Genomic DNA, 27274 nt, shown 5'->3' with positions numbered 1-27274 from the left:
CCCCTCCCCATTCTGCCATCCTGCCACTCTCGGCGGTGACCTGCCGGGGACGCCTCCCTCCCCGTCCCGCTAGCCACCACGCAGATTCCATATTGACACCCCCAGCCCAGGCGCCATCCGTGGGACCCCACGTGGGGGCGACCCTTCCCTTCGGACACCCCGCCCAGGCGGCTCTGTCGCACAGGAGGTGACCCAGTAAGTCCCTCTCTAGACGGAGACGCCACGCGCACGGAGGTCCCCTGGAGTCCAGTGCCTGCGCAGCACCCCGCTCCCCGGCTCACAGACCTGGCACTCACGCAGAGACGGGCCTGGAAACCCACCTGCACACACGTCTGGAAGGTGACCCTCCCGGTCATCTCCGGGGTCTCCGCTCACTACCACCCCGCCCCCAGGCGACCTCAAGGCGACCCCTGCTCTCTCCTCCCTCCCACATGCCTTTTGTAGGGAAGAAGAGTGGAGAGTCCAGCGGAAGTCCCCGCAGAATTCCCACTCCTCACTTCGCCCCCGCGGGGAGGAAGGGCACCGGCTCTCCCCGCACCGTTCCATAACCAGCCACCGGGACCCGGGGCTAGGACGATCTCCTGGGACGGCCACCGGGTGCCGACACTGGAGTCTGTTAAAAGGTTCAATGCGAGGCTGGGGCTGGGGCTCAGTGACAGCGCTGGCTCAGCACGTGTGAGGCACAGGGTTCGATCCTCAGCACCACATAAAAATAAACAAATAAAGACACGCTGTCCACCTACCAAAAACAGGGGGGGTTCAAGACCTAACCTTGTCTGACTAAACAGAGGCTATTATTATTTTTCATTGCCCAGAAGGGACACTGAGGTTATGGAGTAACGGCCCGAGGACTTGGGTCTCGAATCGAGGCTGGGATCTCGGACCCAAACCCCTCCCGACATAACTAGGACATCACCCCTCACCCGGGAGAATACGATGATGGGGCGGAGCCTGCGAACAGGAAGCCGTCTTTGCCCACAACCAAGATGACTGCGAGGAGGACGGAAGTTGCCGTACTTCGGGATTCCAAGGACTCTCTTTCTCTTCTGGAGGGCCCGCTCTCTATGGTAGCGCGTCGAGGGCTGGGTTGGCGGCGCATTCTCCTGGCTAGGAGGGAACCAGCTATCAGTCACAAGGAGGGGGTTCGACTGGGAGGGAGGGGGACTGACATGTCTCTCGAAGACCCTTTTTTTGTAGTCCGAGGGTGAGTGATAGTGCTGGGGGAGGGCGGAAGGTCATCAGTCCCTTGCCAGCCAGTGCATGGTCAGACGTTCTGGGCACGGCTGCACCATCGGGGTGCACGGGTCGCCCCGTGACCGAGTGGGAGGATTCGCAATGAGATATGGAGGTCTCTTCAACCCCCCCATTTCGTTTGGGGGCGAGCGAGAGGGCCGTCTGCCCACAGCCGCTCCCACTGTGCCCCTGCCCGCAGCGAGGTGCAGAAGGCGGTGAACACCGCCCGCGGGCTGCACCAGCGCTGGTGTGAGCTCCTGCAGGATGGCGCTGCGGTGGGACGCGAGGAGTTGGACTGGACCACCAATGAACTGCGGAATGGCCTGCGCAGCATTGAGTGGGACCTCGAGGACCTGGAAGAGACCATCGATATCCTGGGGTTTTGGAGGGGTGGCATGGGAGAGTCCATTGCTGTAGCATGTGCTCAGGGAGCCCACCTTCCGGGAGACTGGACACCGGGAAAGTATTGAAGGCTGAAAAGTGAAGGCCCAGGGGTGTATCTAGCTCTGGCCTTGACCCTTGACTCAGCCCACGCATAGTGGAAGCCAACCCAGGCAAGTTCAAGCTCCCAGCAGGGGACTTGCAGGAGAGAAAGGTGTTCGTGGAGCGCATGAGGGAAGCTGTTCAGGTGAGGAGAGGTCCTGATGGGGTGAGTTTGGGGAGGTTAGAATGTCTATACTAGCTAATGCTGCCCTCACTCCCAGGAAATGAAGGACCACATGGTCAGCCCAGCAGCCATAGCCTTCATGGAGAGGAATAACAGAGAGGTAATGCATCCAGACCCAGCACACACCTCTAAGTCTGTCTCGGGGATCTCCCGATCTGTGTGTTTGCCTGCCTTCTCTGTGTTTCTACACCAGTCTCTTCTGCATTAATATCCATCCTCTGTGCTGTTCTCCAGCTGCCTGCCTGCATGCTCTTTCTGGGTGTGTACACCTAAGCACTCCTTATCTGCAGGTTCCACATCCTCAGACTCAAGCAATCAAAAACATTTGGAAGAAAAAAAAAGTGTCTATACTGAATATGTGCCTGCTTTTTTCTTGCATTTCCTAAACAATACAGTAAAACAAATACATATTATTTGCGTTGTATTAGGTATAAGCTAGGAATGATCTGATGTAGTGATTCTATATGTTATGACATTTTACATAATGGGCTTAAACATCCTCAGATTTTTGTATCTGTGGAGGTCCTGGAACCCAAATCCTGAAAATATCAAGGAACAATCATAATTTCAGTGTGTAGTTCTCTAAGTATACTGGCTTTTTTTTTTTTTTTTTTTTTTTTTTGCAGGAGAGGGCCTGTATACACTTGTCCTTTGTGCTGACCTGCCATATGCTTGGTGTGCGGCTGTCTCCAGGATATATGCCTATGTGTTTTTCTCTTTGCATGCACCTGTCCACTGGGGTGTGTGCACTTGACCTCTGAGTACATCTCTATCTCGCCTCCATGCATACACTACTGCCCTCTGTGTCTGTGTTCTCATTCTCACTGCCACTTGTCTACCTTTTTTCTTTTTCCACACCAGGGATTGAACCCAGGGGCGCTTAACCACTGAGCCATATCTCCAGCCCTTTTTCATATTTTATTTAGAGAGAGTCTCACTGAGTCGCCTAGGGCCTCAGCAAGTTGCTGAAGCTGGCTTTGAACTTTCAATCCTCCTGTCTACCTTTTCCCTGTGTGTTCCCTGTCCATTCTCTGCATTGGAACACACCAGTCCTTCTCCATCCTCTCACAGACCCACACGATCAGGGAGTGTGCGGGTCTGAGGCCCATGTCAGTTTGCCATCCTGAAGCAGTGCCCACATGCCCTTCCAGATGTGCCGCCTTGGAGATTAAATCCAAACTCTGAAATACATCTATTGATAAAATAATAACAAGTATTCTGTCGAGTAAACACTCAGTGGCCAGGGGATGTAGCTCAATGGTAGTGTGCTTGCCTAGCATGCACAAGTCCCTGGGTCCAATCCCCAAGACCTCAAATAAATAAAATAAACACAGGCCAGGCTGTACCTTGTGCTAAATGCATTGCAATTTAAAAAGGGAAAAAAGAGGGGCTGAGCATGTAGCTAAGGGTTAGAACTTATACTTAGCATTGTGTGAGGCCCTGGGTTCAATTCCAGGCACAGGAAAAAAAAAAAAAAAGCAACAAAATAAAATAAGTGCATTGATTGTATTTGTCTGCACCCAATCCTGCGAAACTGGGAAGCAGGGACTGAGGAACAGGGAGGAAGAGCCACTTGACTGTTGACTGTCTCTTCTCAGCATTATGAAATAATTAAAAAATAACAAGAGACAAATTTATTAACAGTGTATAGGGCACTGTTCTAGGTGTTACTAATTAATGAGATTCTCATTCCAACCCCAGAAAACAAGAATTACAGATCTCATTTTATCAGGAGAAAACAGACACAGGGAGAATAATGTCATGGCCTTGGGGGCTATTTTGCTAGGAAGCGGCAGGTCTGAGGAAGCAGTCCCATCTGAGACTGCTTCCTGATTAACTATGGATGTCCCACAAACATGCACCTGGCCCACTCTGCATGGGTGTCCCTCCCTGTATTCCAGGAGGTGCTGATGGCCAAGCCAGATGCTCAGAAGTCACACAGTGACCTGCTGGATGCCAGTGTGGTCTCAGCCACCTCACGTTACATTGAGGAGCAGCAAGCCACCCAGCAGGTTTGTTGTGGGTGGCAGAAGGCCCTGGGATCCTCTGGACCACTCAGGGGTCCCTGCTCACCGCAGCTACCCCCTCTACCCTGCAGTTGATCATGGAGCAACAGGACCAACAGCTGGAAATGGTGTCTGGGAGCATCCGGGTTCTGAAACACATGTCAGGCCGTGTTGGGGAGGAGCTGGATGAACAGGGCATGTAAGGCCAGGACCCAGGGGGTGGGCTGGGTGTTCTAGTGTGCATGGGCCCTTTTGAGTCTGATGCCATCTTGGTCTTGGCAGCATGCTGGATGCCTTTGCTCATGAGATGGACCTCACCCAGTCCCAGATGGACAGGGTTCTCAGGAAGATGGCCAAAGTGTCCCACATGACCAGTGGTAAGTGCCCTTTGAAGGGGGTGGATCTTGGACTGGGGAAGGTGATGGGTGGTTCCACTTACCTTAACCTGTGACCTCTGACCCTTCTGTCCCCAGACCGCAGACAGTGGTGTGCCATTGTGGCGTTGCTGGGAGTGGTACTCCTGGTTCTTATTCTGCTCTTCTCTCTCTGACCTGGGCTTTTCCTGGGGCACTGGCCCCTGGTGCCCTCAGAACCACCAAGCCCTTTTGAGCTGACCCTGCCCCCTGGGAGGAGGGTGTGGAGCCTGGGGAGCTCTCATCTAAAGACAGTGGGATTGTCAGGGCCACAGGCGGGCACCTTGCCACTGGTCCTGTCTCGAGTGCGCTCAGGGAGTAGTGGAGGCAGGGATCCCTGACACACTCCACCCCACTTCTAGTGCCGAAAGCCATTCGCCCTGTGCCTTCTACATGTGCCAACTTGGAAATAAAACCCTAGCTTTTCATAAGTTTGGATCATTCAGCGTGTTGACTATAATTGAGACTGACCCCTGATGGGACTCTTTTTTTTCCATTTTATTTGCACTTATTTTATGCTGAATCGATTCTTGTGCAATAAGTTTTTGTTTCTTCTGGGATATCTTTTTCTTCTGTGAAACCTCCTCTTCTGGTTTAGGAACTATCTGTTCCTTTTCAGTGATGCTCACTGCCAAAGCATATGCAGCAAAATCTCAGTATTCTTTTTGGGTCACCAGCCCTGTGTCTAGCCCCATAGTTTGGCCTAGGCTCACTTCCCAATTCTACCAGAATGGCACACATTGTTTCTTTAAAAAGACGTAAAGCAGGCACTTGGTGACTTTTCAGATATGCATATCCTTGGTGGCCTGGACAATTTCACAGGTGTTCTTAAAGTGAACAAGATGATTTGAACCTTTTTTTCTTTTTGGACTGGGGATTTGGCCCAGGGGCACTTAACCACAACCCAGTCCTTTTTAGACACAAGGAGAGTCACGGAGTTGCTTAGGGCCTCGCTTTTGCTGAGGCTGCCTTTGAACTTGCCATCCTGTGTCAGCCTCCAGAGCTGCTGGGATTATAGGTGTGGGCCACCATGTCTGGCTCAATATCTTATAGGTGTCCTATATAGAGGATGATGGGACAAAATGGGTTAATAATGGAAAATTTGAAAATTTCTACCCAGCATGGTGGCACACACCTGGAAGACCACACAAGAGAAAACATTTTTTGGTTCCAGATGTGGTGGTGCATGCCTGTAGTCCCAGCTATTTGAAAGGCTGAGGCAGGATCACAAGTTCAAGGCCAGGCTGGGTAATTTTTATTGAGACTGTCTCAAAAAGGGACTGAGTTAGGCTGAGGCTGTGGTTGAGTGGTACAGCGCTTGCCTAGCATGTGTTTGGTCCTCAGCATCACATAAAAATAAAGGTATCCTGTCCACCTAAAACTAAAAAATAAAATAAAGGTTAAAGAAAAGGGGGACTGAGATGGAAGTCCCTTCTCTATCATCTTACAGGATCTTGGTTGCTGAGCCTCTCCCATGGAAAATGTCTTCTCTGGTGCTGCAAATCAAACACAGGAGCTTTCGCATGCAAAACGTGCACTCTACCAGTTTCACCCCAGCGTGGTTTCCACTATTTTTCCTTTTTGGGCACTGAGAACTGAACTCAGGGGTGCTTTACCACTGAGCTGCATCCCTAGCAAACCTCCCCCTTTTGTTTATGAACTTGAGATGGTCTTGCTAAGTGATCCTGGCTGGCCTTAAACTCACCTTCCTGGCTTATCCACCCAAATTCCTGGGGTTGCATTAGTGTGTTTCCACAAACATTTTCTTTTCTTCCAATCATGGGAGTGCTGGCTGTGAACAGGGTGAAGGGGCAAGTGTGTACAGGACTTCCTGGGTTCTGGAGGACTTAACTGCGGGGGGCAATAAGCCAGCATCACAGTAAATTCTAGATAGTTGTAGCTTTAAAAAAAAAAAAAATCAGGAACTGAACCAGGGCTGCTAAACCACTGAGCCACATCCCCAGCCCTTGATGTATTTTTTATTTAGAGATAAGGCCTCACCAAGTTGCTGAGGCTGACTCATGATCCTCCTGCCTCAGTCTCCCAAACCAGAGATTACAGGTATGTGCCACAGTGCCTGGCTGCCCCCTAGCTTCCGAGGGGCTGTCTAGGAACCCACAGGGCTAGCCCAGGCGCACCCCCTGGAGTGAGCAGCATGCTGCAGGACTGTTATAAAGGCGTTTAGTTTATTCTCCTCATCAGCATCACTGATATTTTCATGGTTCACATTTCCCAACGCCGCTCCTCTCCTTACAGTAGTTAATGTGCAATCTCACTTAGGGCCGGGGAGGGGCGGGGGCTAGGCCCAGGGCAGGGAGGGCGTTGGCACTTCACGCAGGACAGGGTGGGCAGACCCGTGGTCTGTCCCCTGTGAAAGAGGCGTGGGTGGGTAGACGGCCAGTGGAGTTGGGGGAGGGCCCTACTTTTTTTCTTTTAATCTGGTAGGTGGATGATTCTCCACTTGTATTTCTTCCTGGCTGCCCAGGGTTGGGGGACCATGCAGCTCAGGGCAGGGGAGGAGAGGAGAGGGGAGGGGAGGGGAGGAGAGGGGAGGGGAAAGCAGCTGGCCGCCAGGGCAGGGAGATGCAGGGGTGGCTCCTGGGGTAAGGCACAACCCTGTCTTTGGCTCTCCTAGTGAGGAGTTTCCTCCCCTGCACCCCCTGCCCAGACCCCTCTTCCCACCCCTAACCCCTAGACACCCTCACAGTCCCGGGAGCCAGGAGCACCTCCTGGGGTCCCTGAAACAAGTGGGCCCTGCCACCCAACCCAGTGCTGCGGGGCTCAGAGAAGGAGCGGGTTGGGAGAAGACCCTAGTCCCAGAGAGCTGCCCCCTCACTAAGGCCTGGAAGGAGGGGAGCTGACTGGAGTCCCCACCTGCCCCTCACCTTGGCTGGGCCCAGCTACTTGCCAAGTGACCAGGATATTGTGCTTTGGGATCAACGCTGGGGTGGGGCATCAGGCCAGGGGAGGGTGGGGGGAGTGGGGGTGCGACTAAGGTGCTTGTGCTTTAGCTGGGGGTGTCGACTCCCCCCACACACTTGGGCCACCAGAGGCTAAGGTGCTGGGGACAGGCCAGGAAAGCAGAGTGTCGGGACCCCAGCCAGACCTGACACATCTGACAACCCCCATCCCTGCAACAAGCAGATATCTGGAGGGACCCCCTACAGGCTAGGAGGGGGTGCTGCTGGGTTGGGGGTGAAGGTCTCCAAATCAGATTCCAAGGGTCCAACCCTGGCTGGCCCCCACCCGACCTCCTGCAATCCCCTGCCTGTGGGAGAGAAGTGGCTGGGAGCTAGGGGCAGGCAGGAGTTTGGGAGGAGGAGGAGAGGAGGACAGGGCAAAGAAAGCAAGCCGAGATGGCGAAATGATGATGTGTCTGTGTTGGGGACCCCGGGTTCACATGTAAAACTCAAAAAAAACAAAACACTACCTCTAGGCGAAGTAAAAAGAGGAATGGTGAGAGAATTTCACAAATGATTGCTAACAATGAATGTGGGCCCTGCCCTGCCTGCCTGGCCACCCAGCCAAGGCCCGGGACATCCTTTAGCTGTCGCCTGGGTGGGGAGTGAGGGGGAAGCTGGTTGGACCCACAGGAGCCCAGGTGATGGCTGAGACTAGGGACCCACCGTGGAACCACACCCACACTCCATGCACCCACACATTCAGCCTGACCCAGCACCCCCAACCTGCCTTCCACAGCCCCCCGGGGAATGAGGGGGACCTCAGACACAGTCCCGTTGGTTTGAAAAATAAAAGGAAATCTTATACTTCAATATTTCATTCGCTAAAAAAATGTTTTAAAAAGTATGTACAGGAGGTGGGGCTGGGAGCCCTGCTGTGGGGCGGGGTGGGGGGTGGTGGGGAGTGGGCAGTAGCCCCCCCAGCCTGCTCCCCTGGGTTGGAACCCTGGTCTTACCGCCTCTCATGTTTTCACTAGTTTTTGAAAGCAAACCTACACACACGCACACATGCACACCCACACGCTCTTCGAGCCCCGGAGAGCTATCCTGTCCTCTGAGACCCTCCCTCTGCCCCCAAGAACTCCCTCGCTTAGGACCAGCCTCTCTCAGGCCCAGGGGACTGGCAGGGGCAACAGAGACGGAGCACAGGGTGGTGGGAGGGAGGGGCACTGGGCCACCACTGGCCCCTGCCCTTAGTTCAGTCTTGGGATTTCTGAGCCTTCTCTGGGCCCCATTTCCTCAGCTGTAAAGTGGACAGTCCCTCTAAGCCTCGCCTATCCTAGCCCCCAGGTACAGGGACAGACGAGGGAGACAGGAAGGCGCTTTTGGAGACTTGGAAGCACTGGGAGGTGGTAGGAGGGGTCCTGAGAGCCCCCAGGGCCCCCTTGAGTCCCAAGGGGCTGCAGTGAGGGGACAAAGTGGCCCAGAGCCTGGGAAAGGGACCTTTCACAGGTCTCCCAGGCTGGCCCCTTCCCTGTGCCAGGCCTGGTGAGCAGGGAATGACTACTAAGGGTTAGGAAGGGGGAGCAAGGTGCTCCCCACTGCATGAGTGTGTTAAAGAAGGCAACAGGCCCTGGCACCACCTGCCCCATCCTCCCCAGCCTGGCTCGCATTGGGGGGAAGGGGATGGGACAGGGAGGCAGAGGGGCTGGGAGCATGCAGCACCCCCCAAGGGTCCTGGGGAGGGACAGACAGTAGCTCGTGACCAAGATGGTGGGCGGGTGTGTGACGGGAAGGGGGAGTGTGACAGCCCCTTGGGGAGGGTCCCGTGGGGTTACTGGAGGACCTCAGCCGAGGGGCCAGCCTCGCCGTCGTGGCTGGCTGTCTCAAAGCCGTGTTCCATGCTCATCATGTCCGGCTCCATCTTGCCTGTGTCACTGATGAAGGTGGTGTAGGCGTCGCCCTCTGCCAGCATCGGCTTGGCCTTGGGCATCCAGCTCTTGCGCACCACGCGGCGGGCGTTGGTGCACATGTCAGCGGCAATGGCGTTCATCTCACTCTCCTTGAAGTTGGGGGCAAAGTTCTGGCAGTAGTCTGTGCAGGCAGAGCAGGTGGCTCAGGCCCATGAGGCCTGCCCTCCCGCTGCACGGCTTTCCCAAATCCCCACAGGGAGACCACTGACCGCTCCCAGTGGTGGCTGACTGAGCTCCTAACAACTGGCAGCACTGTCTGGTGGCCACCTCTTTGGGGGATTTGCCTGGCTGTTTACACCTTTCTGTGCCTGCCCAGGGTTTGAGACCCTCCTGCCACAGACCCCCTGGCCTCCCTTTAGCACTACCCAACTGTGGAGAAACCGCGGTAGTTACAGCCCTCTTCCCAACAAGCAGGGGAGATTGAGCCTCAAAATTCTAATTTTTGTTGTTTTGCTGGGATTGCAAGCATGTGCCACCACACCCAGCTCGGAATTCTTCTTAACACAAAACTGCACCCATCCATTAGGGCCCACACTGGATAAAAATACAGCTGCCTCAAGGCTGCCTCAGACCCCAACCTGCACTCCAGAAGGCTGGATACTCACACTTGACGGCGTGGAGAACACGACTGTCCAGTGGTTTGCGTCTGGGATCATTGGTGGAGGAACGGATGCCGGTACCACAGCTGTTGGCCAGAGTGTTCCTGGGAATGGAGGGGGTAGGGTGAAAGGAGTCAGGGCCCCTGGTGGTGATGGGGTAGAGGACACCCACCTCCACCTTAGGGCTCTGGCAAGGGTCTCACCGGTCAAAGAAGGAGGCCAGGAGCCGTCGTAGCAGGACCTTGTGCCGAGTGCCTGCGCTGACGTGGCAGTTCATGAGCTGTGCCCTTGTGATGTACACATTGGTACCTGGTAAGGGAAGCAGAGGTTGACCGAGGGTGCTCCAAACTGCCAACCCCCATATGGCCTGAGCCCCAGCCCTTCTCAAGCACCGACTTTACCAGGCCCTTGTGTGTTGGGCTTTGGAGCCCACCCACTGGCCCCGGAGGCCCCAGAGCAGTCAGGTGGGGTTCCTCAGACCTCTTCTGCCATGTCAGTGCTCAGGAAAGGACAGAAAGAGTACAGGCACCACCCATGGGGACCTGCCACCTGCCAGGCCCTGCAGCAAGTCTGGCTTGACACTTGTGTGTGGCAGGGGTTCTGACCATCCCCAGACAAGGGGGCCAAGACTCATCAAGGTCAGCTGGGATTAGAGAGAAGCCCCAGATCACTGTGGCAGTTAGCCCACCTACCCTATGTGTGCACTAGCTCCCAGAGCCAGAAACCTCGGAATCCACCTGAGGTGCCTCAGTTCATGTCACCTTCATTTTCTATGAGTGGTACTAGACATCGAACCAGGGTGCACTGAGCTTCATCCAGACCCACTGCCCACTCTAGCTTTTTACAACTGGAGATAGGTTTTTGCTAAATTGCCTAGGCTAGCCTTGAACTTGGGATCCTCCTGCCTCAGCCTCCTGAGTAATTGGTTACAAGCTGGGCCACCATCAGCCTAGCTAACTCACCTGATCTTTTTTTTTTTTTTTTTTCCCCATACTGGGGATCGAACACAAGGCCTTGCACGTGCCAGAAGAGCACGCCAATGAACCACAGCTCAGCTCTCGGCTCATCTAACTGCACCCCTGGTCTTGCCAGGATGGGCCGCTACCAACATCAAAGTCCAGATGGGGAAACTGAAGGGCCGAGGGCTTCAGCTGCCCCAGGATAGTAGCTTCTAACCAACACAGGACACGAGGCCTGAGGACACAGAGCGAGGGGATCTAGGGAGACAGTGGGGCCAGCACACCTGTTACCAGCTCCAGCTTCTCTGAGGGGTCACCCTCATCGTAGAGCTTGGGGTGGCAACGGTTGCCTATCTGGTTGATGAGCTCAGCTGGGAGAGATGCCAGGTCTTGCCGTACCCGAATACGACTTCGGGACTCTGGGGCCACCTGTTCCGGGAGGGCCTCCACCTTCTCGGCTGTGGGAAGAAAGCAGAGTGTACATGTGAATGTGTGCACCTGAGGGCGTAGGGCAGGCGTCCCAGGCAGGGAGCAGGGCCTCACCCGTCTGGCCGACGTTCATCATGCTGTACATGGTGTACATGTTGCAGATCTGCCGGTACTGCTCGTCAGCGCCCTCCTCGCCCGCGTCCTCCTCCTCGTCCTCCTCGTTGTGGTAGGAGCCAGGGCTGTCACTGGTGTAGGCGCTGGAGGTGCCGGGGCTTGTCCGCTCTGATGTACTGGGCCCGCTCATCACACCCCCCGCTGCCACTGCTGCCACCACCGGGGCCGGCTGGGGCGTCCGGTTTGTGGCCAGGTCCGGCGTGGAGAACTTGGCCATCTTGCGACTGCCATTGCCACTGCTGCTGCCCCCAGCCTCCTTCTGGCTGCTGTCCCACAGCCTCTTTGCCACAGGTGTGCACTGCACAGAGTCCGACTCTTGCTGCTCTGTTTTGACCCGAGACACGAGGGGCAGTGGTGTGCTGCAGGCTGGCCAGCCTGATGTTTGTGCCACAGGGCTCTGGGGCTCAGATGATGGGGCCTCTTCGGCGTGCAGGCCCTGGGAGTCGCAGCTCGGGGAGCTCACCTTGAGGAAGAACTCGGTGCCCTTCTCCATGATTTCCTGGATCTGCAGGAAGCCGGCTGTGTATATGAGCAGGAACTGGTCACCCATGTTCATGCTCAGCCGACCCGTGTAGCAGAACGTGAGGATCTGCTGGAAGGACTGGGGCTGCACGGCTGCCGGCAGCTCCACCACGGCGCTCCGGCTGCTGTTGAACAGGTCCCGGAAGTAGGAGCTGCTGGCAGCCAACACAGCCCGGTGGGCCTTGAAGGCGTGGCCCTTGACCACCACAGACACGTCACAGTACAGGCCTTGCAGCCGCTGTTCGTTGAGGCACTCGAGGATACTGTTGCCAAAGTTTGGGATCTCCATCTGCAGGGTCTGGGCCATGGCGGCAGCTGCAGACAGGGAGACAGGGGGCAAGGTGAGCAGCAAAATCCAGTGCTGGCTGAACCCTGTTCATGGACCCCGACTGCTGCAGGAAGCCACGCAAAAGCCCAGACACCCTCGCGGCAGAATCAAGCAGATTCCTTCTACACCAGCAGACTTGCCTTTATGATACTCAGCTGTCCCTTGGTGGGGGACTAGTTCCAGGAACCCCAGTAGATACCAAAAATCTAATTCCCAAGTCCTTCAAATGGCACAGTATTTGTACAGAACCTTTGCAATCGTCCTGTGGACTTTACTTACTTTCTTGCCAGGGGCCTTATGGGTTTAACCCAGGGTTTGCACGTGCTGGGCAGGTACAAGGCTGGGTCTTGCTAAATCTTATCCAGGCTGATGTCAAACTTGCCATCTTCCTGCCTCAGTGTCCAGAGTAGCTGGGATTGGAAGCGGGTGCTACTGCAACTGGCTTACTTTAACATTTTTGTGGCGCAGGTGATTGAACCCAGGATCTCAGGCAGGCAAAGTGGACATTCTACCACTTATCTATACCCCGGCCACTCACATACTTTAAATAATCTCTAGATGGCTTACAATACCTGATACAATGTATATAAATATATTAATTAGGTAATAATGACAAGGAAAAGTCGCACATGTTTAATGAGATGCACCACACACACACACATGTACATTTATTTAGCTGTAGTTTTATTTTACGTCTTGCTGAGGATTGAACCCACGGCCTTGTGCACATGAGGCAAGCACTCTACCAACTGAGCTATATCTGCAGCCCCTTCTGAATATTTTTTTTTTTGTTTGTTTAGAGAGAGTGGGGGGGGGGGAGGGAGGGAGGGAGGGAGGGAGAGGGAGAGGGAGGGAGGGAGGGAGAGAGAGAGAGAGAGAGAGAGAGAGAATTTTAAATATTTATTTTTTAGTTCTCGGCGGACACAACATCTTTGTTGGTATGTGGTGCTGAGGATCGAACCCGGGTCGCACGCACACCAGGCGAGCGCGCTACCACTTGAGCCACATCCCCAGCCCCCCTTCTGAATATTTTTGATCCTTAAAATACTTTTTAAAAAATCTTTTCAATCTATAGTTGATTGAATCCATGATGCCAAGCTCACAAATACTGAGAGCCAGTCAACTGTACTGTCAAATCGGCAAAGCCCTGCTGTGACCACGATGGCTATATTCTGTCCCCTGCAGATAGAAGACCCCTGGCACACTTATCCACATGTACTTGAACATTCAACAGGTCTACCTAAGTGCCTGGAAGGGAGACAGTCGAGATGCAGAAGTGCACCATGTATGACATCTCTGGACACTGACAGGTAAATACCAGGAGCCAAAGTCACAAGTGTCAGCTTTGCCAAGCACAGGACTCGAAAGCACTCTGAACAATCAGACATGAGATTACATATAAGCCCAAGCTCCCCTCCAGCAGCACAAGGATGGACAGCAAGTGCTGGTAAGGACGAGAAATCAGAACCCCCAGACACAGCAGGCGGGAAGATGAAAGGGGGAAAGTCATTCCTTGTTGTTAAAGTCCTTCTGGGTTCAATCCTCTGTTCAAAACAGAACAAAACAACACACCCAACAGCCAACAGGTGGAAACAGAAATGTCTATTAACTAATGAATGGATTAAAAAATTTTAAAATGTGGCACAGGGCTGGGCGGTAGCCTAGGCTACACGCTCACCCAGCATGCACAGGACTCCGGGGTGCACCCCCAGCACGTAAACAAACCAGGTTATACCCACAATGAATATGATTTAGCCATAAAAGGAAAAAATTTTGACACATGCCACAACATGGAAAACCCCAGAAAACATTGTGAAGAAGCCAAAGGACCACATATTGTATGATTCCACTTACATAAAACATCCAGAATAGGCGAATCCATTTAGACAGAAAGCAGATTAGTGGCTTCTGTTTTTAGGGAGGGGAAAATGAAATGGGGCCTTGCTGAGAGTAAAGGGACGTAGGGTTTATTCTTTACATACTGAAAGTTGTCAGATGGGCATGGTGGTGCCCGCCTGAACTCCCAGGATGAGACAGGGAAATCACGAGTTTGAGGCCAGCCTCAGCATCTTAGCAAGGCCCTAAGCTACTTAGTGAGACTGTGTCTCAAAATAAAAACAGCCAAGGACATAGCTCAGTGGAGCAGTATCCTGAATTCAATCCCCAGTACTGGGGGGTGGGGGTGGGGGAGTCTAAGTTAACTATGGCGATAGTTGCAAAGCTTTATATACTGAAAACTACTGACTTAGTGAGACCCTCAGCAATTAGGAAGACCCTGCTTCAAAACAATAACAAAACAAAAAAGTAAAAAGGGCTGGGGATGTAGCTCAGTAATAAAGCACCCCTGGGTGCATCATCAGTACCAAAACCAAAACCAAAATAAAACAAGACTCTGTACACTTTAAATGGATGTACTATATGGCATATCTCAATAAAGCTATTAAAAAAAAAAGGGGGGGGGGGCTGGGGATGTGGCTCAAGCGGTAGCGCGCTCGCCTGGCATGCGTGCGACCCGGGTTCGATCCTCAGCACCACATACCAACAAAGATGTTGTGTCCACCGAGAACTAAAAAAAAATAAATATTGAAAATTCTCTCTCTCTCCTCTTCTCTCTCACTCTCTCTTTAAAAAAAAAAAAAAAAAAAAAGGCAGCCATGTAGCTCAGTAGTAGAGAACTTCCTAGCATGTATGTAGCCCTGGGTTCCATCCCCAGCAATGCAAAGGAAAAAAGAAACTGCAGCTGGTATCCTCTGGGCAAAACTAAGGAATGAGATCTGCAAAGTAGACTTTTTGGATTTTGCATTTTGAACCTGCTCATTTGCAAAAAAAAAAAAAAAAAAAAAAAAAAGAAAAAAGAAAGAAAAAAAGATAAGTACTATGTTTTTAAAAAGAAATGGGAATTGATGCTGCTCAGGGAACTCACTCCCCTATTCTGGGCATCTCTCAATATGTGAACTTCTGTATAAGATCCTGTACTACCTCTTCCAGGGAAAATAAGTGAAAAGGTAGAAAGGCCATGTCCCTTACTTGGAGATGATCTTATTTGAAGAAAGACAAGTGTGGGTTGATAAAGTGACCCCACTAGTAGAAGGGAGTCATTTGCAATTCTGTAGTCTGTAGAGGGAGGTGGTCCTAAATGGACAGGATGCAGGTAAGAAGGCTTCTGCTGGTGAGAGAAGCCTAAGCTGAGTCTGGGAAAAAGAGGAGAAAGGCAGAGAGGGTATGTGCAAAGTCCCTGAGGCAGGAATGGAATCCCAGCTGTTCTTTCCTCACTCTGAGTTAGCTTTCATATATATCTGGTTGATTCTGAAAGGGCTGCGATGAGGAACAGAAGCAGCTTGTGGCCAAGGCTCAGAGGTGCATGCCGTAGCCAGGTGCACCAGAGTGGACCTGCTCCTGGGACCAGGGGCTCCAAATCCCTGCCTTCTGTCTGAAAACTGAGGTCCATAAAGCCAGCCCAGTTCTGCAAACTCAACCTGAACTGAGATGCTATTAGGTGCTAGCTGCTCTGGTAGAGTAGGAGGGAGACCCAGGCCCTGCCCCTCCCTGGCCTGCATGACTTATACATTGTTGATAACTTATATAATACAAAGTAAACACTGTATACATAGTTGCTACAAATAGGGACAAGAAAAAAAAGGGCTGTATGTATTCATCAGAGACAAAAATGTTTTCCCTAATTTTTAAAAAGTACTCTACCAATAAACTACATTTCTAGCCCTCTCCAGTATTTTTTGTGGGGGGAAGTACTGGGGATGGAACTCAGGGGTACTTGACCACTGAGCCACATCCCCAGCCCTATTTTGTATCTTATTTAGAGACCGGGTCTCACTGAGTTGCTTAGCGCCTCGCTTTTGCTGAGGCTGGCTTTGAACTTGCGATCCTCCTGCCTCGGCCTCCTGAGCCACTGGGATTACAGATGTGTGCCAACATGGTGGCGCATACCTGATTCAGCATTTTTTTGAGGTTCGGTGCATCTGAGGATGCAGAAACCGCAGATACAGGAGGGCCAACTGAACAGTTATTGCTTAAAGGAGGACGTCAGCTTCCTAAGGGCAGGTGTCCTGGCTGGTTCTGTTCAAGATTAAAACAGAGCTAGATGCTCAACAAATATCTGTAAATGTTAAGAGAACACTGTAGAGACGCCAGGCCTGTGGTGCACACCAGGAGCCCCAGCTGTTTGGAAAGTCGAGGCAGGAGGATCACAAATCCCAAGTCGGCCTGGCAATGCAGCAAGACCCTGGCACAGAAATTAAAGAAAAAAGAAAAATAGGAGGTGGTAGAGTGCTTGCCTCTGTGCACAAGGCCACAGATTTCATGCCCAGCACCAGCAAAATTAAAAAAATAAAAATAAAAGCAGCAGCTGATAGGAAGCACCAAGATAGGAATAAATGACTGGAGTTCGGGACGCTGCAACTGGCAGAGAGGCCCAGCAGGGCCCCACCAGCTCCGCCCAGTGCCCAGTGGCACTGCAGACCTCTCCATTCACTCAACGGCTCACAGCAGCGAGGCTTTAGAGGTGGGGTACAGCCCAACCCCTCCCCAGGAACAGACACAGGAAAAGCTGCACGTGAACCTTACCGAGTGCCCAGTACAGGCCTGGTGCACAGGGATCATTGACAATGTGGACTTTGAGGTTCTGGGGAAAGAGGAGGCAACAAGACGCTAGTGGGGCTGAGGGAATCCGGGCCCCCCTAAGAGAAAGGCCACCTCATGAGCCTAGCAGCCAGGACTTGGGAGCTCTGACAGTGATTCAGGGGTTGGTGGTGCAGGAGTAACTGGTTCGCAGGCTCAGCTGATGGGTTCACAGGAACTCTCCCTGCTCCATGTGACTCGCGAGTAGGGCAGTGGGTCTGGGAGCTGCAGACATCTGAATGTGGCCTTGCCCCAGCACCAAGTGAAGAAGGTCACTGTCAACAGGGAAGATGGGGGTGGAGGGAGACTGCAGAGTGCACTGGGCCCCGAGCGTTCGCTCACACTGGGTCCGCAGGAGAAACAGGTCCTCAGCAGTTGGCACCTGGCCATATCGCTTGCTGGGTGGAGCAGTGGTGGCATAGTGAGGGAACGAGGCCTCTAAACCTGCCAGTGATCTGTCCCAGAGCTGAGCCCACAGAGCAGCCAGCAGTGTAGGATAACTCTGCTCTCGCCGCCTCACAGGGAGGACGTGCACTTCCCAACATCTCCAGCCCAGGCCCCAGCACATCTCCCAACTGGACCCAAGGGCAGTCTCCATGACCTCCAGACAGTCACTTAACAAATATTTGCCAAGTCCCTGCTGGGGCATGAAGTACTTCGGAGCCCCGGTCCCTGCTTCTGGAGCTCATAGCCCAGCTGATGTGCCCACTCATGCAGGGTCAGGAACAGGACAGAGGCTCTGACTTTGCCCACAAGAGGCGACACCAAGATCTGGAGGGACGGTGGTGGGCTGGGAGCGCTGGTTCTTCTAGGAAATGTTGCTGCTCCTGGAGGACAGCTCAGTTTCAGGGCTTTGTTACGGACTGAACTGTGTCAAAAGACATTCACGTGGTAAAGTTCTGACCCTCAGTTGCCCATCTTTGGAGGAGGGATTCTTTTATTTTGGGGGGGTGGACACTGGGGATTGACCCCAGGGACACACTGCCACTCATCTACTTCCCCAGTCCTTTTTATTTTGAGACAGGGTCTTGCTGAGGCTGGCCTCCAACCTGAGATTCTCTGATCCTCCTGCCTCTGTCTCACCAGTCAGAGATCACAAGCAGGCTGGACAAGTGCTCTGCCAGTGAGCTACATCCCTGGCCCAGAGGCGGGGGCTTTAGAAGGTAATTAAACTTTTTTTTTTTAAACTATCAAAGTCATGAAGATGAGGAAAGTTTTTTTTTTTTTAAGAGAGAGAGAGAATTTTAATATTTATTTTTTAGTTTTCGGCGGACACAACATCTTTGTTGGTATGTGGTGCTGAGGATTGAACCCGGGCCGCACGCATGCCAGCCGAGTGCGCTACCGCTTGAGCCACATCCCCAGCCCTAGAAGGTAATTAAACTTTGATAGAAGCAAAGGCTGCTGCTATACGCAAACCAGAAGAACCTTTGCCAGCACCCGGCCATGCTGGCAGCCTGACCCCTCACAGCACCCAGAACTGTAAGGAAATGCCTTTGCCCGACCCAGGCTCAAAACACTAGGTATTCATTTCTATTCAAAAGGAGCCTCTGGGCCACACCTCCCATGGGGCCAGACTCACAGCCCCCACCCGTGCTACAGCTAAGGGCCTTCAACGTCGGGCCCTGCCTGCTCTTGGCCCTCCTTGAATGCTGTCTCCAAGATGGCCAGTGCTCTTGGTACCTCCCACTAAGCCCTTCCCAATACCAGCCCCGTAGGCTGCTCCCCACCTGAGCCTCCCTCACTAGTGCTCTTCCCATGACCTGGCAAACGAGGGTTTTTATTGCTGTGCCAGCTCTGCAGGGGTAGGGAGTCGCCTGTGTGATTCACCTCTGTGCCCCCTGCCCCCAGGACACACAGTGAGTGCTTAATAGTCATCTGTGGAATGAATAATTATGTCCATTACTTCCAATCCAACTCCCGTTTTTGTTCCACATCAGCGAGTCTGTAACAAGAGTGGGGCGCGCAGGCATTACCTCAGCCAAGCACATGCATGCCCTCTTCTGATGGCTGCTACAGTGGGGTAGCCTACAGTCAGTGTCCCACTTGGGGCCAATGTCACTGAATTTCATATTGCTGACCATCACTCACACCAATCACACTGTGGGAAAGAGGCTGAAGGAGAATTCTGGAAATAGAAACTGCTAGCTCTTTGCAAAGAGCTCCAGAACCCCCCAGCCAGCAAGGGCATAGACTTGAGCCTCCTGAGGACTGTCAAATGCCCGGATAGATGTTTCCAGGTGATTTTCAAAGAAAGTTGTTGAGATACTACTGGCATGTATTACGGTTTGAATGTTTATGTCCTTCCAAAATTGCCTGAGCTGAGTGTGGCTCAGTGGGAGAGCACTTGCTAGCACGTATGTGCAAGGGTTTGGGATCCATCCCCAGCACCACAAAAAATAAAAACAAATTCTTATGTTTAAACCTATCTCCAATGCAGTAATTTAATGCAGGAGTGTCAAGAGGTGGGTCTCTGGGAAGGAAGTAATTTATAAGGGCTCTACCTTCATAAGAGGTTGATGCCTTTACAACAGAGGCCAGGAGCTTGCTAGCCCCCCCCCCACACACACACACACTATGTCAGGACACGTGGAAATCTGTGAGGAACGGGTTCCTTCACCAGACAGCTAACTCTCTGGTGCCTTGGTCTTGGACTTTCCAGCCTCCAGAACTCAGCAATACATTTCTGTTGGGGCTAAAGTGTAGATCAGTGGCAGAGCACTTGCCTAACTTCTGAGACCGCAAGAAAAGTAAAAAACAAAACAAAAATCCCCCACAAACTTTGTGTTGTTTATAAATTACCCAGTGCAAGACATTTTATTATATAGCAGCCTAAATAGACTAAGGCAACATGTAAAACAGCTAAGGGAAAACATCAACTCCATGTTTAACGAGGAGGAAAGGCCCTGGAAAGTACCATAATCCTTTATCCAGCTCAGCAGGAGGTAGCTGGATCCTGGCCCAGAGCCACTCAGACCCTTGGTCAGGGCCAAACACGAAGCTGGCCTCCGCTAACATACTGCTAGAGAAGGACTATTCAAATCCTACTGTTGGCATCTGCATATTAAATACATGCACTTTTCATTCTTTTTTTTTTTTTTGGTACCGGGAATTGAACCCAGGGGTGATTAACCACTGAGCCATATCTTATTTAGAGACAGGGTCTCACTGAGTTGCTTAGTGCCTCACTTTTGCTGAGGCTGGCTTTGAACTCATGATCCTCCTGTCTCAGCCACCTGAGCTGTGCATGTGTGATGGCGCCAGCATTTTCTTTTTCCCAGATAGGCCAACGTTAAATCATCCTTGGTGGGAATGCGATTAGTGACTAGTTCAGCTCAGGTTTTGCTGGGCCTGTTGGGCTCCAGTACCCAGCAAAGGCTCAGGCAAGGTTCATTCACTCCTCCTGACAGTTCCTGAGGAGGCCACGAGCTCTCCCATCATCTTAAGGATGAGAACAGAGGCCTACATCACATAGCTCTTAAAGGACAGACCTAGATGTACATGGACCCTGACTTTTTTGAGAATCAGGCAATGCTGTGAGGCAACAGGGTGAGGCCATTTCATAGATGGAATCACTGCTGGGGGCCCTCACCTCAGGGTCTCAGATGCCTTGCAAGGGTCAGACTGGCATGGTGCTGCTTCTGCTCCCTAGGAAGACCTTCTTCCCTAGCTGTTCTTCAATTCTTCCCCACCCCCCAGCCCACCCCCAGCCAGTCCCCAGGAAAGAGCAGTCTCCACCTGCTGTCTCTCCCTCCCACTACTCCTCACAGCCCTCTGCAATCTGAATGGACTTGGTGCAGTAACTCCAGCTCCTTAGAGGACCTGGCAGCAGCCCCATGCCATGCACTGCCCCCAACTCTGACCATAAGCCATTCCCAGAGTGCACTTAGACCCAAAAGACAGTATGGCAGGAACAAACAGTAAGTGCAAATGTCCTGAGGGCCTTGGCAAGGAGGAATTGAAACTGTGTGTGTGTGTGTGTGTGTGTGTGTTTGGGGATCAAACCCAGGGTAGTAGGCAAGCACTCTTCCACTGAGCCACAACCCTGGCCTTTTTCTTTTGCAGGCTGGGGACTGAACCCAGGAACACCCTACTGCTAAGCTACATCTCCAGCCTTTTCTTAAAATTTTGCATCAGGGCCTTGCTAAATTGCTCAGGCTAGCTTTGAACTTGTGATTCTCCTACTCAGTCTCCCAAACTGCTGGGATTATAGGCATATACCACCACACCCAACAAAAGAATTTAAATCTTGCTATGCCTACCTATAGACTCAGGAGGCTGAGACAGAGGAGTACCACAAACTGGAGGCCGGCCTCAGCAACTGAAATTTAGCAAGATCCTATCTCAAAAAAAAAAAAAAAGGGGGGGGGGAGGGTGCTGGGGATGTAGTTCAGTGTCCAAGTGCCCTTGGTATCTGTTCAGGATTGGTTCTAGGACCCCTAAAGATTGCAAAATCATGTTTAAATCCATAATATAAGATGGCATATATTGTATAGTCTACATACATCCTATACTCATCTAAATTAAATCATCTCTAGATAAAGTTACAATAACTAATACAAGTAAATGCTGTGTAGAGTTGTTAAATTATATTTTGAATGATGACAACAAAAGTCTGCACATGCTCAGTACAGATGCAATTTTTTTCACATATATTTTTGTTCTGCTGTTGGTTGAGACTGCAAATGAGAGCCCACTGCATTTTACTCAGCTTGAATCCTTTACAAAGCTTCTCACTCAATAATAATGCTTCGAGACAACATTTATCTATAATATTGTTGGCCTCCTGACATCAGTCTCCCAGACTATAAAATGGGCTAACAGCAGCAGCCAACCATGAGACTATTTCAAGGATTAAACAACTGAAGAACATGGGCAGACTGGTGCCCAGCTCACAGTCAGTGCCCAGTAATGCCAGCTGTAATTAGTCATGTCCTCTCAGTCCATCCCTTTAGGCCCTTCCCAGACTGTAAATTCTCTGAGAGTAGGAGACATCTTTTGCCTCTTACTATCTCCCAGAACCTGGTGCTATTTCATGGGATTACCAAGAAGTAGCCCCCGAGGGTCTGCCAATGCATCCTCAGCATCAACCAACCACACTGCTTACCTACCCCTGGCTTAATCCCCCAATAACCAGAAAACAGGCGATCCTGACCACTCCACTACTGCCCCTTGCACTGGATCATTCTTTGTGGTGGAGCTGGCCCTACATGTTGTCCCAGGCCTCTAGGCCAGTAGCATCCCCTCCCATGACAACCAAAAATGTCTCCAGACATTTCCTAAGTGTCACTGGACAGGGCAGGATTGCTCCTGAAGAATCACCATGGGACAGACATGACTGCTTGTGCCCATTTGTTGGATGAAGAAACAGATTCAGAAGTTAATTCCTCTGTCCAGGGTCTTGTGGACAGGCAAGGTGGTACAAGTCATCAATTTTGACTCTCAAATACACAGTTCCCTCACCCCTACCTCCTGTTGGCTCCGTTAAGAAAACACTACTGGCACATGTCATCACAGAAAACCTGCAGGTCTCTAAGGACTCTCGGACCTTTGCTGAGGCAGCAGCATGGGACAGATGGAGAGTGGACAGGTGATGGCAACCATGCACTGAGCGTAACCTCTGACACATCCTCTCTGCAGACTCACCCAGTCCTCAGCCAACCCAACACTTGGGTCCAGTTCAACCTCATGGCCTCTGCAGCTCACGAGCTTCTCCAGCAAAGACATTCTTGGCCAAAGAGACAGAGGACCACTCCCACAGGCTTCAGAAAGAGGGGACTCGGATGACTGGCAGGGGCATCCGTTTGAAGAAAGAACCAGAGTGCCTCAGTTTCCTTGTATGCCAACTGGTGATGACAACACACAGGTCCCACACTGGTCATGGGCTTGTGTGAGTTCAAACATGGGAAAAGTGCTCACTGAAAAACGGGAGGGGAGGGTGACAAGGGGCAGGGAGGGTCCAAAAGAGGGAACAGAGAGACATGAATACCACCTGTTTTTGAGTCATCACCTCAAGCACAGCTCAGGTAACCTGGCAGGCTCCCATTGTCCATCAAAGGCTCTGGCGATGATGAACTCCCGGGTCAGACCTTGCCAAGCCAATTCCCAAACTCTGACCCTCTGTCTAACCAGATCCCCTGGAGCCTAACCTGAGAACATGCTGGGGCTCCCCCCTGCCCAACCAAGGAGCCAGATTAACAAAACAACAACAACAACAACAAAAAAAAAAAAAAAACCCTGAACGCAGGCCAAAAGGTCTGAACTTTCAACTGGGGGTGATGGGGAGACTCTGGGACAAGGCTTTTGTTTCCTTTGGATGGCACTAGGGTTCTTTATCGCCACAGTAGGGTCATCCTCACTCCCTTCCCTCATGAAGACAAAATGTTTCAAGCACTTAGCAGGAGCCTGGCACATACTCAATAAAAGCTTTGAATGTGCTGTCCTCTTGGCCTAGAACACCCCCACCCTCGCCTCAGCTAATTTCTTATTATTCAGATCACAGCCCTCCCGGAAGCCTTCCCTGACCACCCAGCTGAAGTCTCCCTGCCCGCTCAAGGCCTACCACTCCTTCGCCTTGTTATACCATCTTCATAAATCCAGCAATCTGGAATTCCCTTCGCCACCTCTTGTCTGAGGTCAGTCACTTCTGCCAGAAGTTGCCAGAGAGCTGAACTGCTTCCTTGGCCTCAGCAGACACCCAGTGTATGGCAGTGACGTCACATTCCTCTTGAGCCGCCTGCCTGCTGCCCTCATCCCCACTGTTTGTGCACCCCAAGTTCTCACTGAAAAGCCAGTGCCGCCTTCTCTCGCTGTGGACAAGGCCCCTGCCTCTTCCATCTTCCACATCTGGGCCAGCTCCCACCAGTCTCCGCCCGTTTCAGCAGTGACTAGATGGTACCCCCCCACCCCTGTCCTCAGTACATAGCCCAAGTGAACCCCAGGAGGATCCAGTCTGTGCCACAGCAACTCCAGCAGCCAACCCAGACCCATCCAGGCAGGAAAGAAGGTCTCTTTGTATATCTATCCCAAGAGACATGGCGGCAGCAGCACAGGGTAGAAGTAACAAATGAAAAGTGCAAAAGTCCCAGGCAACAGTGATGCCAACTAACACAAAAGAGTCCTGCAGGGACAGAGGAAGGGCGGTCCTTCTGGAGATGGGCTCGTTGAGATGTGTGCTCAGGCTCAAAGGAAAGGTCATGGCAGAAAAAGGTGAAGGGAACAAAGAACAAGTGCAAAGTTCTCTCCATGGGGCAGCTGAGGCCAGTCAGAGAGGGGAGAAGGGCAGGGCCTGGGTTGCTGCTGGTGGGGTATTCTGGGTACTGCAGGGAGACTGAGGCGTGGAGTAGGGAGACAAGCCATCATTAAACCCAGGAGAACTGGATGATACCACTTGACCCAGCAGTTTGTGGCTCCTGCCTCAGGTGCTGTGGATCCCAAATCAAAGCCCCCAGGACACCCTGGTAACAGCCTTGCAATTAGTCGAAAAGAAAGAAGAGCTGGGCAATCTGATGAGGAACCAGAGTAGGGGAGAAAACAGCCTAGACAAACCAAGTCACATCCAGCTCCAGAGCCAGTGGCATTCCATCTCACAACCCCTTCCCCCACAGGCCCACAGCTCCATGACCCCTGACCTCTTGGCTCTCAGACCAGGAATAGGGAGAAGATGTGACCAGGTCTCTGAGAAAGAAGCTTCCACTGTTTTCCTTTTGGATACCAGGGAATATCAGTCTGTCTGCAAGGGAACTGAGCAGTCCTGGAGATGGGAAGCAGGTAAGTTTGGGACCAGGAACTCGGAAAGAATAGGGAGTTACTCCACTCATATCCCTGGAAGGATGACCCAACGGCCCAAGGGATTGGACTGAGGGGCAGTCAATCCCAGATGGGCCTGTCCAGTCATGTGACCCTGGAGGAACCACACCCCCCCAGCTTCCTCCTCTGGACCACAGAAAATGCCTAAGAGAAGCCTGTGGTGGTGAGCAATCCATGAGCTCATCCCACCAGCAAGCTCAGCACAGGGCCTGTCCAGCACTGTGCGGGGAGGTAGAGACCTGGGGCCTGCAGTCCAAAGCCTGGGCCACGGTGCAGGTGCCTTACTCCACCCCTTAGCCTCCCCCATAACCCGCCTTTATCCCAGCAAGAACCTCCAAGACACAGTCAACAAACACGCTGTACACAGTCCCCTCCTAACTCTTCACCTCCAGGAGGGGCACACGGAATTCGGGCGTGGGAACTAGCACTTAGGACAACTATGGCCTGTGACTGTCAGGTCCTGGTCCACAGGGGTGAGCCCTCAGGCTCCAGTTCCAACAAGCCGAGGACGAATCTAGGAGCAGGAGGCTGCCTCCCGTCTGGTGCATGGGGTGGGGGCGGGCGAGGGCCACCCGGGTGGTAAACAAGATGCCTGAGCTAGGTGTTCCAGACCATGTCCGGAGCTGCCCACACAAACACCCACCCGCAGGCCCGCTCCTGGAACAGTTGGCGGAGGCTCCGGAGATGGGTGTGGGAAGAGGAAAGCCCTGGGTCTGACCCTGCGTGAACACTTGGGGTGTGGGGACCCATCTCGGCTCGCCCCTGCTGGTCACACTAGTTTTTCCCGACCGGCCCCCACATCCCCACCGGCCCAACTCAAGCTTCAGCCTCCCGCAGCTCCCCAAGCTGCTGCCGCGGTCCCTTAACTTACCCGGCGGACCCTCGGATCCGGACTCCCCCCAAGCCCCCGAGCCCTGACCTCGGGTGACCCGCGGCCCGCATCCCGGGGCGCCTCCTCTCCGCCCCCACCCACCGTGCCCCACTTCCTGGGCTCCTCCGCCGCCGGCCCGGCCTGTAACCCGACCCGCCACCTCGGCCGGCGCCCGGGCAGTACCTGCGGCGGCCCCTCCCCGCCGCTCCGGGCCGTTTCTCCCCGCCGCCGCGCCGCTCTCCCCTCCTCCCGCAGCGGCCGGCCCGAGCCCGGCTCCTCCCCTCCCCCCGGCCTTCCCGGGCGCCTCCTCACTGCTCCCCCTCGAGCCCTCCAACTTCCCGGGACCCCCCGCCCCGGCCGGCCCGGCCCCCGCCGCGCCGGGAGCGGGGCGCCTGGGCCCAATCCCGCCGCCCCAAGCCCCGAGGCCCGGCCCGGAGCCGGACGCTGTAGGCCGCCCGCGGTGGCCGGGTCTCCGCGCAGTCGCCGGTCCGGGTACAGGGTGGGCTGCAGGCCCGGCTCCCCGCCAGTCCCAGAGAAGCCCTCGGCCTCCCGTCTCAGCCCTAGCCGGCCCTCGGCCGCCCTCGGCCGCCCCGGCTGGAGGAGGCCAGAACCGGGCCTGGGGCAGGCCACCTTACCTGCGCCGTGGCCGCGCTCCGGGGGCTCCCGGCGGGCTCCGCAGCGGCAGCTGGGGCCGGGCCTGGGCCCGGGGCGCGCCCCCCTGCGCCGGGGCCTCGGCCTCCGCCTCCGCGGCCTCCGCGGCCTCCGCCTCAGCAGCAGCGGTAGCCGCGGCGGCCATTCATTGTGGGCCAGGCCGCCCCAGCCGAGCGCCGAGCGAGCGCAAGCAGCGCCGCCGCCGCAGCCGGGCCGGTGAAACGGCCTCGGCCCCGCCTGTGCACCTCCCCCAGGCCCCGCCTCCTAGGCCAGGCCAGCCGAGCTCCGAGCCCCCCCCCCACCGCCCTCCCGCTCCTACCGGCTTCTCCTTCTGTCCCCTCTGGATCCTCGCTAGTACCTCGGTTCTGCAGAGTAACTAATTCGAATTCCGATCCCACCATCTTCTAGTCCCACGACCTTGGGGCACGTCACCGCCTTTCCGAACTTTAGCCTCCTGTAAAATGAAAATAATGACTGCTATTTATTGTGCCAGGCACTGTTTTAGGCTCTCTCTCTCTTTTTTGTAATTAGCTAGTTGCAGAGATACGAGGAAACATGCTCAAGATCACACAGCAAGGAAGTGATTCCGTGTGCCAACATTTAAATCTTATTGTCGAATAAGAACTAAAAGAATTAAAAACTTTTTAAGATGCTTAAGTGATGTCAGCCTCCGTTAGCATTTTGCCTGTACTAACTCATACAGCCCATAACGAAAACTGAAACGTTCTGCCCGTTTTACGAATAGGGAAACTTAAAAGCAGAGTTAAGAATTACCAACACGGTGAAGTAAGGCTGGGACCCAGGTAGCCGGGTCCGCTACTCTCAATTTTTGGGACCCGTTAGAACCTATAGAGGGCTTATTATGTGTGAGCGGCTGCTTTGCACACTTTCCAGGAATTCTGTCGTTCTACTTTGCTCTTACTTGGAAGCCAAGATTCTGCTTTAACATGTAAGGAAAGTGAGGACCCGAGAGTTTAATTAACCTACTCAAAGTATGTGAGGGGGCTGGGATTCAAACTCAGTAAATCCGATCCCAGAGCCTGAATTATTCCTTCAAGATGCTCTGAAATAATTTGTATACTGCACCCAGCACACAGGACGCGAT

General features: G+C 53.2%; 2 protein-coding genes across 7 annotated transcripts; one reads left to right on the top strand and one right to left on the bottom strand.

The window, feature by feature from the left end:
* The first annotated feature begins 1080 nt into the window (after positions 1–1080).
* On the top strand, positions 1081–9792 carry LOC308644902 (syntaxin-10). 3 transcript variants are annotated; one of them, XM_081286707.1, is made up of 9 exons: positions 1081–1204; positions 1433–1602; positions 1767–1861; positions 1938–2000; positions 3802–3912; positions 3999–4105; positions 4189–4283; positions 6307–6380; positions 9719–9792. In XM_081286707.1, exons 1-8 carry the CDS (start codon positions 1170–1172, stop codon positions 6342–6344), a joined length of 714 nt encoding a protein of 237 aa, XP_081142833.1. In that variant the 5' UTR covers positions 1081–1169; the 3' UTR covers positions 6345–6380; positions 9719–9792. The 3 variants fall into 3 exon arrangements, with proteins under 3 accessions (XP_081142833.1, XP_081142832.1, XP_081142834.1); XM_081286706.1 differs by lacking the exons at positions 6307–6380; positions 9719–9792 and adding an exon at positions 4380–4762; XM_081286708.1 differs by lacking the exons at positions 6307–6380; positions 9719–9792 and adding an exon at positions 4380–4537 and having other exon boundaries at positions 3999–4101.
* LOC308644901 (nucleus accumbens-associated protein 1) lies at positions 8342–26608 on the bottom strand. 4 transcript variants are annotated; one of them, XM_081286703.1, is made up of 6 exons: positions 26528–26608; positions 11294–12190; positions 11035–11208; positions 9995–10100; positions 9798–9895; positions 8342–9313 (listed from the first exon to the last, which is right to left on the bottom strand). In XM_081286703.1, the coding sequence occupies exons 1-6, from the start codon at positions 26568–26570 to the stop codon at positions 9054–9056; spliced, it is 1578 nt and encodes a 525-aa protein (XP_081142829.1). In that variant the 5' UTR covers positions 26571–26608; the 3' UTR covers positions 8342–9053. The 4 variants fall into 4 exon arrangements, with proteins under 4 accessions (XP_081142829.1, XP_081142828.1, XP_081142831.1 ...); XM_081286702.1 differs by lacking the exon at positions 26528–26608 and adding an exon at positions 26489–26509; XM_081286705.1 differs by lacking the exon at positions 26528–26608 and adding an exon at positions 26154–26363.
* Between the last annotated feature and the right edge of the window lie 666 nt (positions 26609–27274).

Source organism: Spermophilus citellus (assembly GCF_964194105.1).
Source record: "Spermophilus citellus genome assembly, chromosome: 3".
Classification (NCBI taxonomy): domain Eukaryota; kingdom Metazoa; phylum Chordata; class Mammalia; order Rodentia; family Sciuridae; genus Spermophilus; species Spermophilus citellus.
This window is presented reverse-complemented; position numbering and strand designations above follow the sequence as displayed.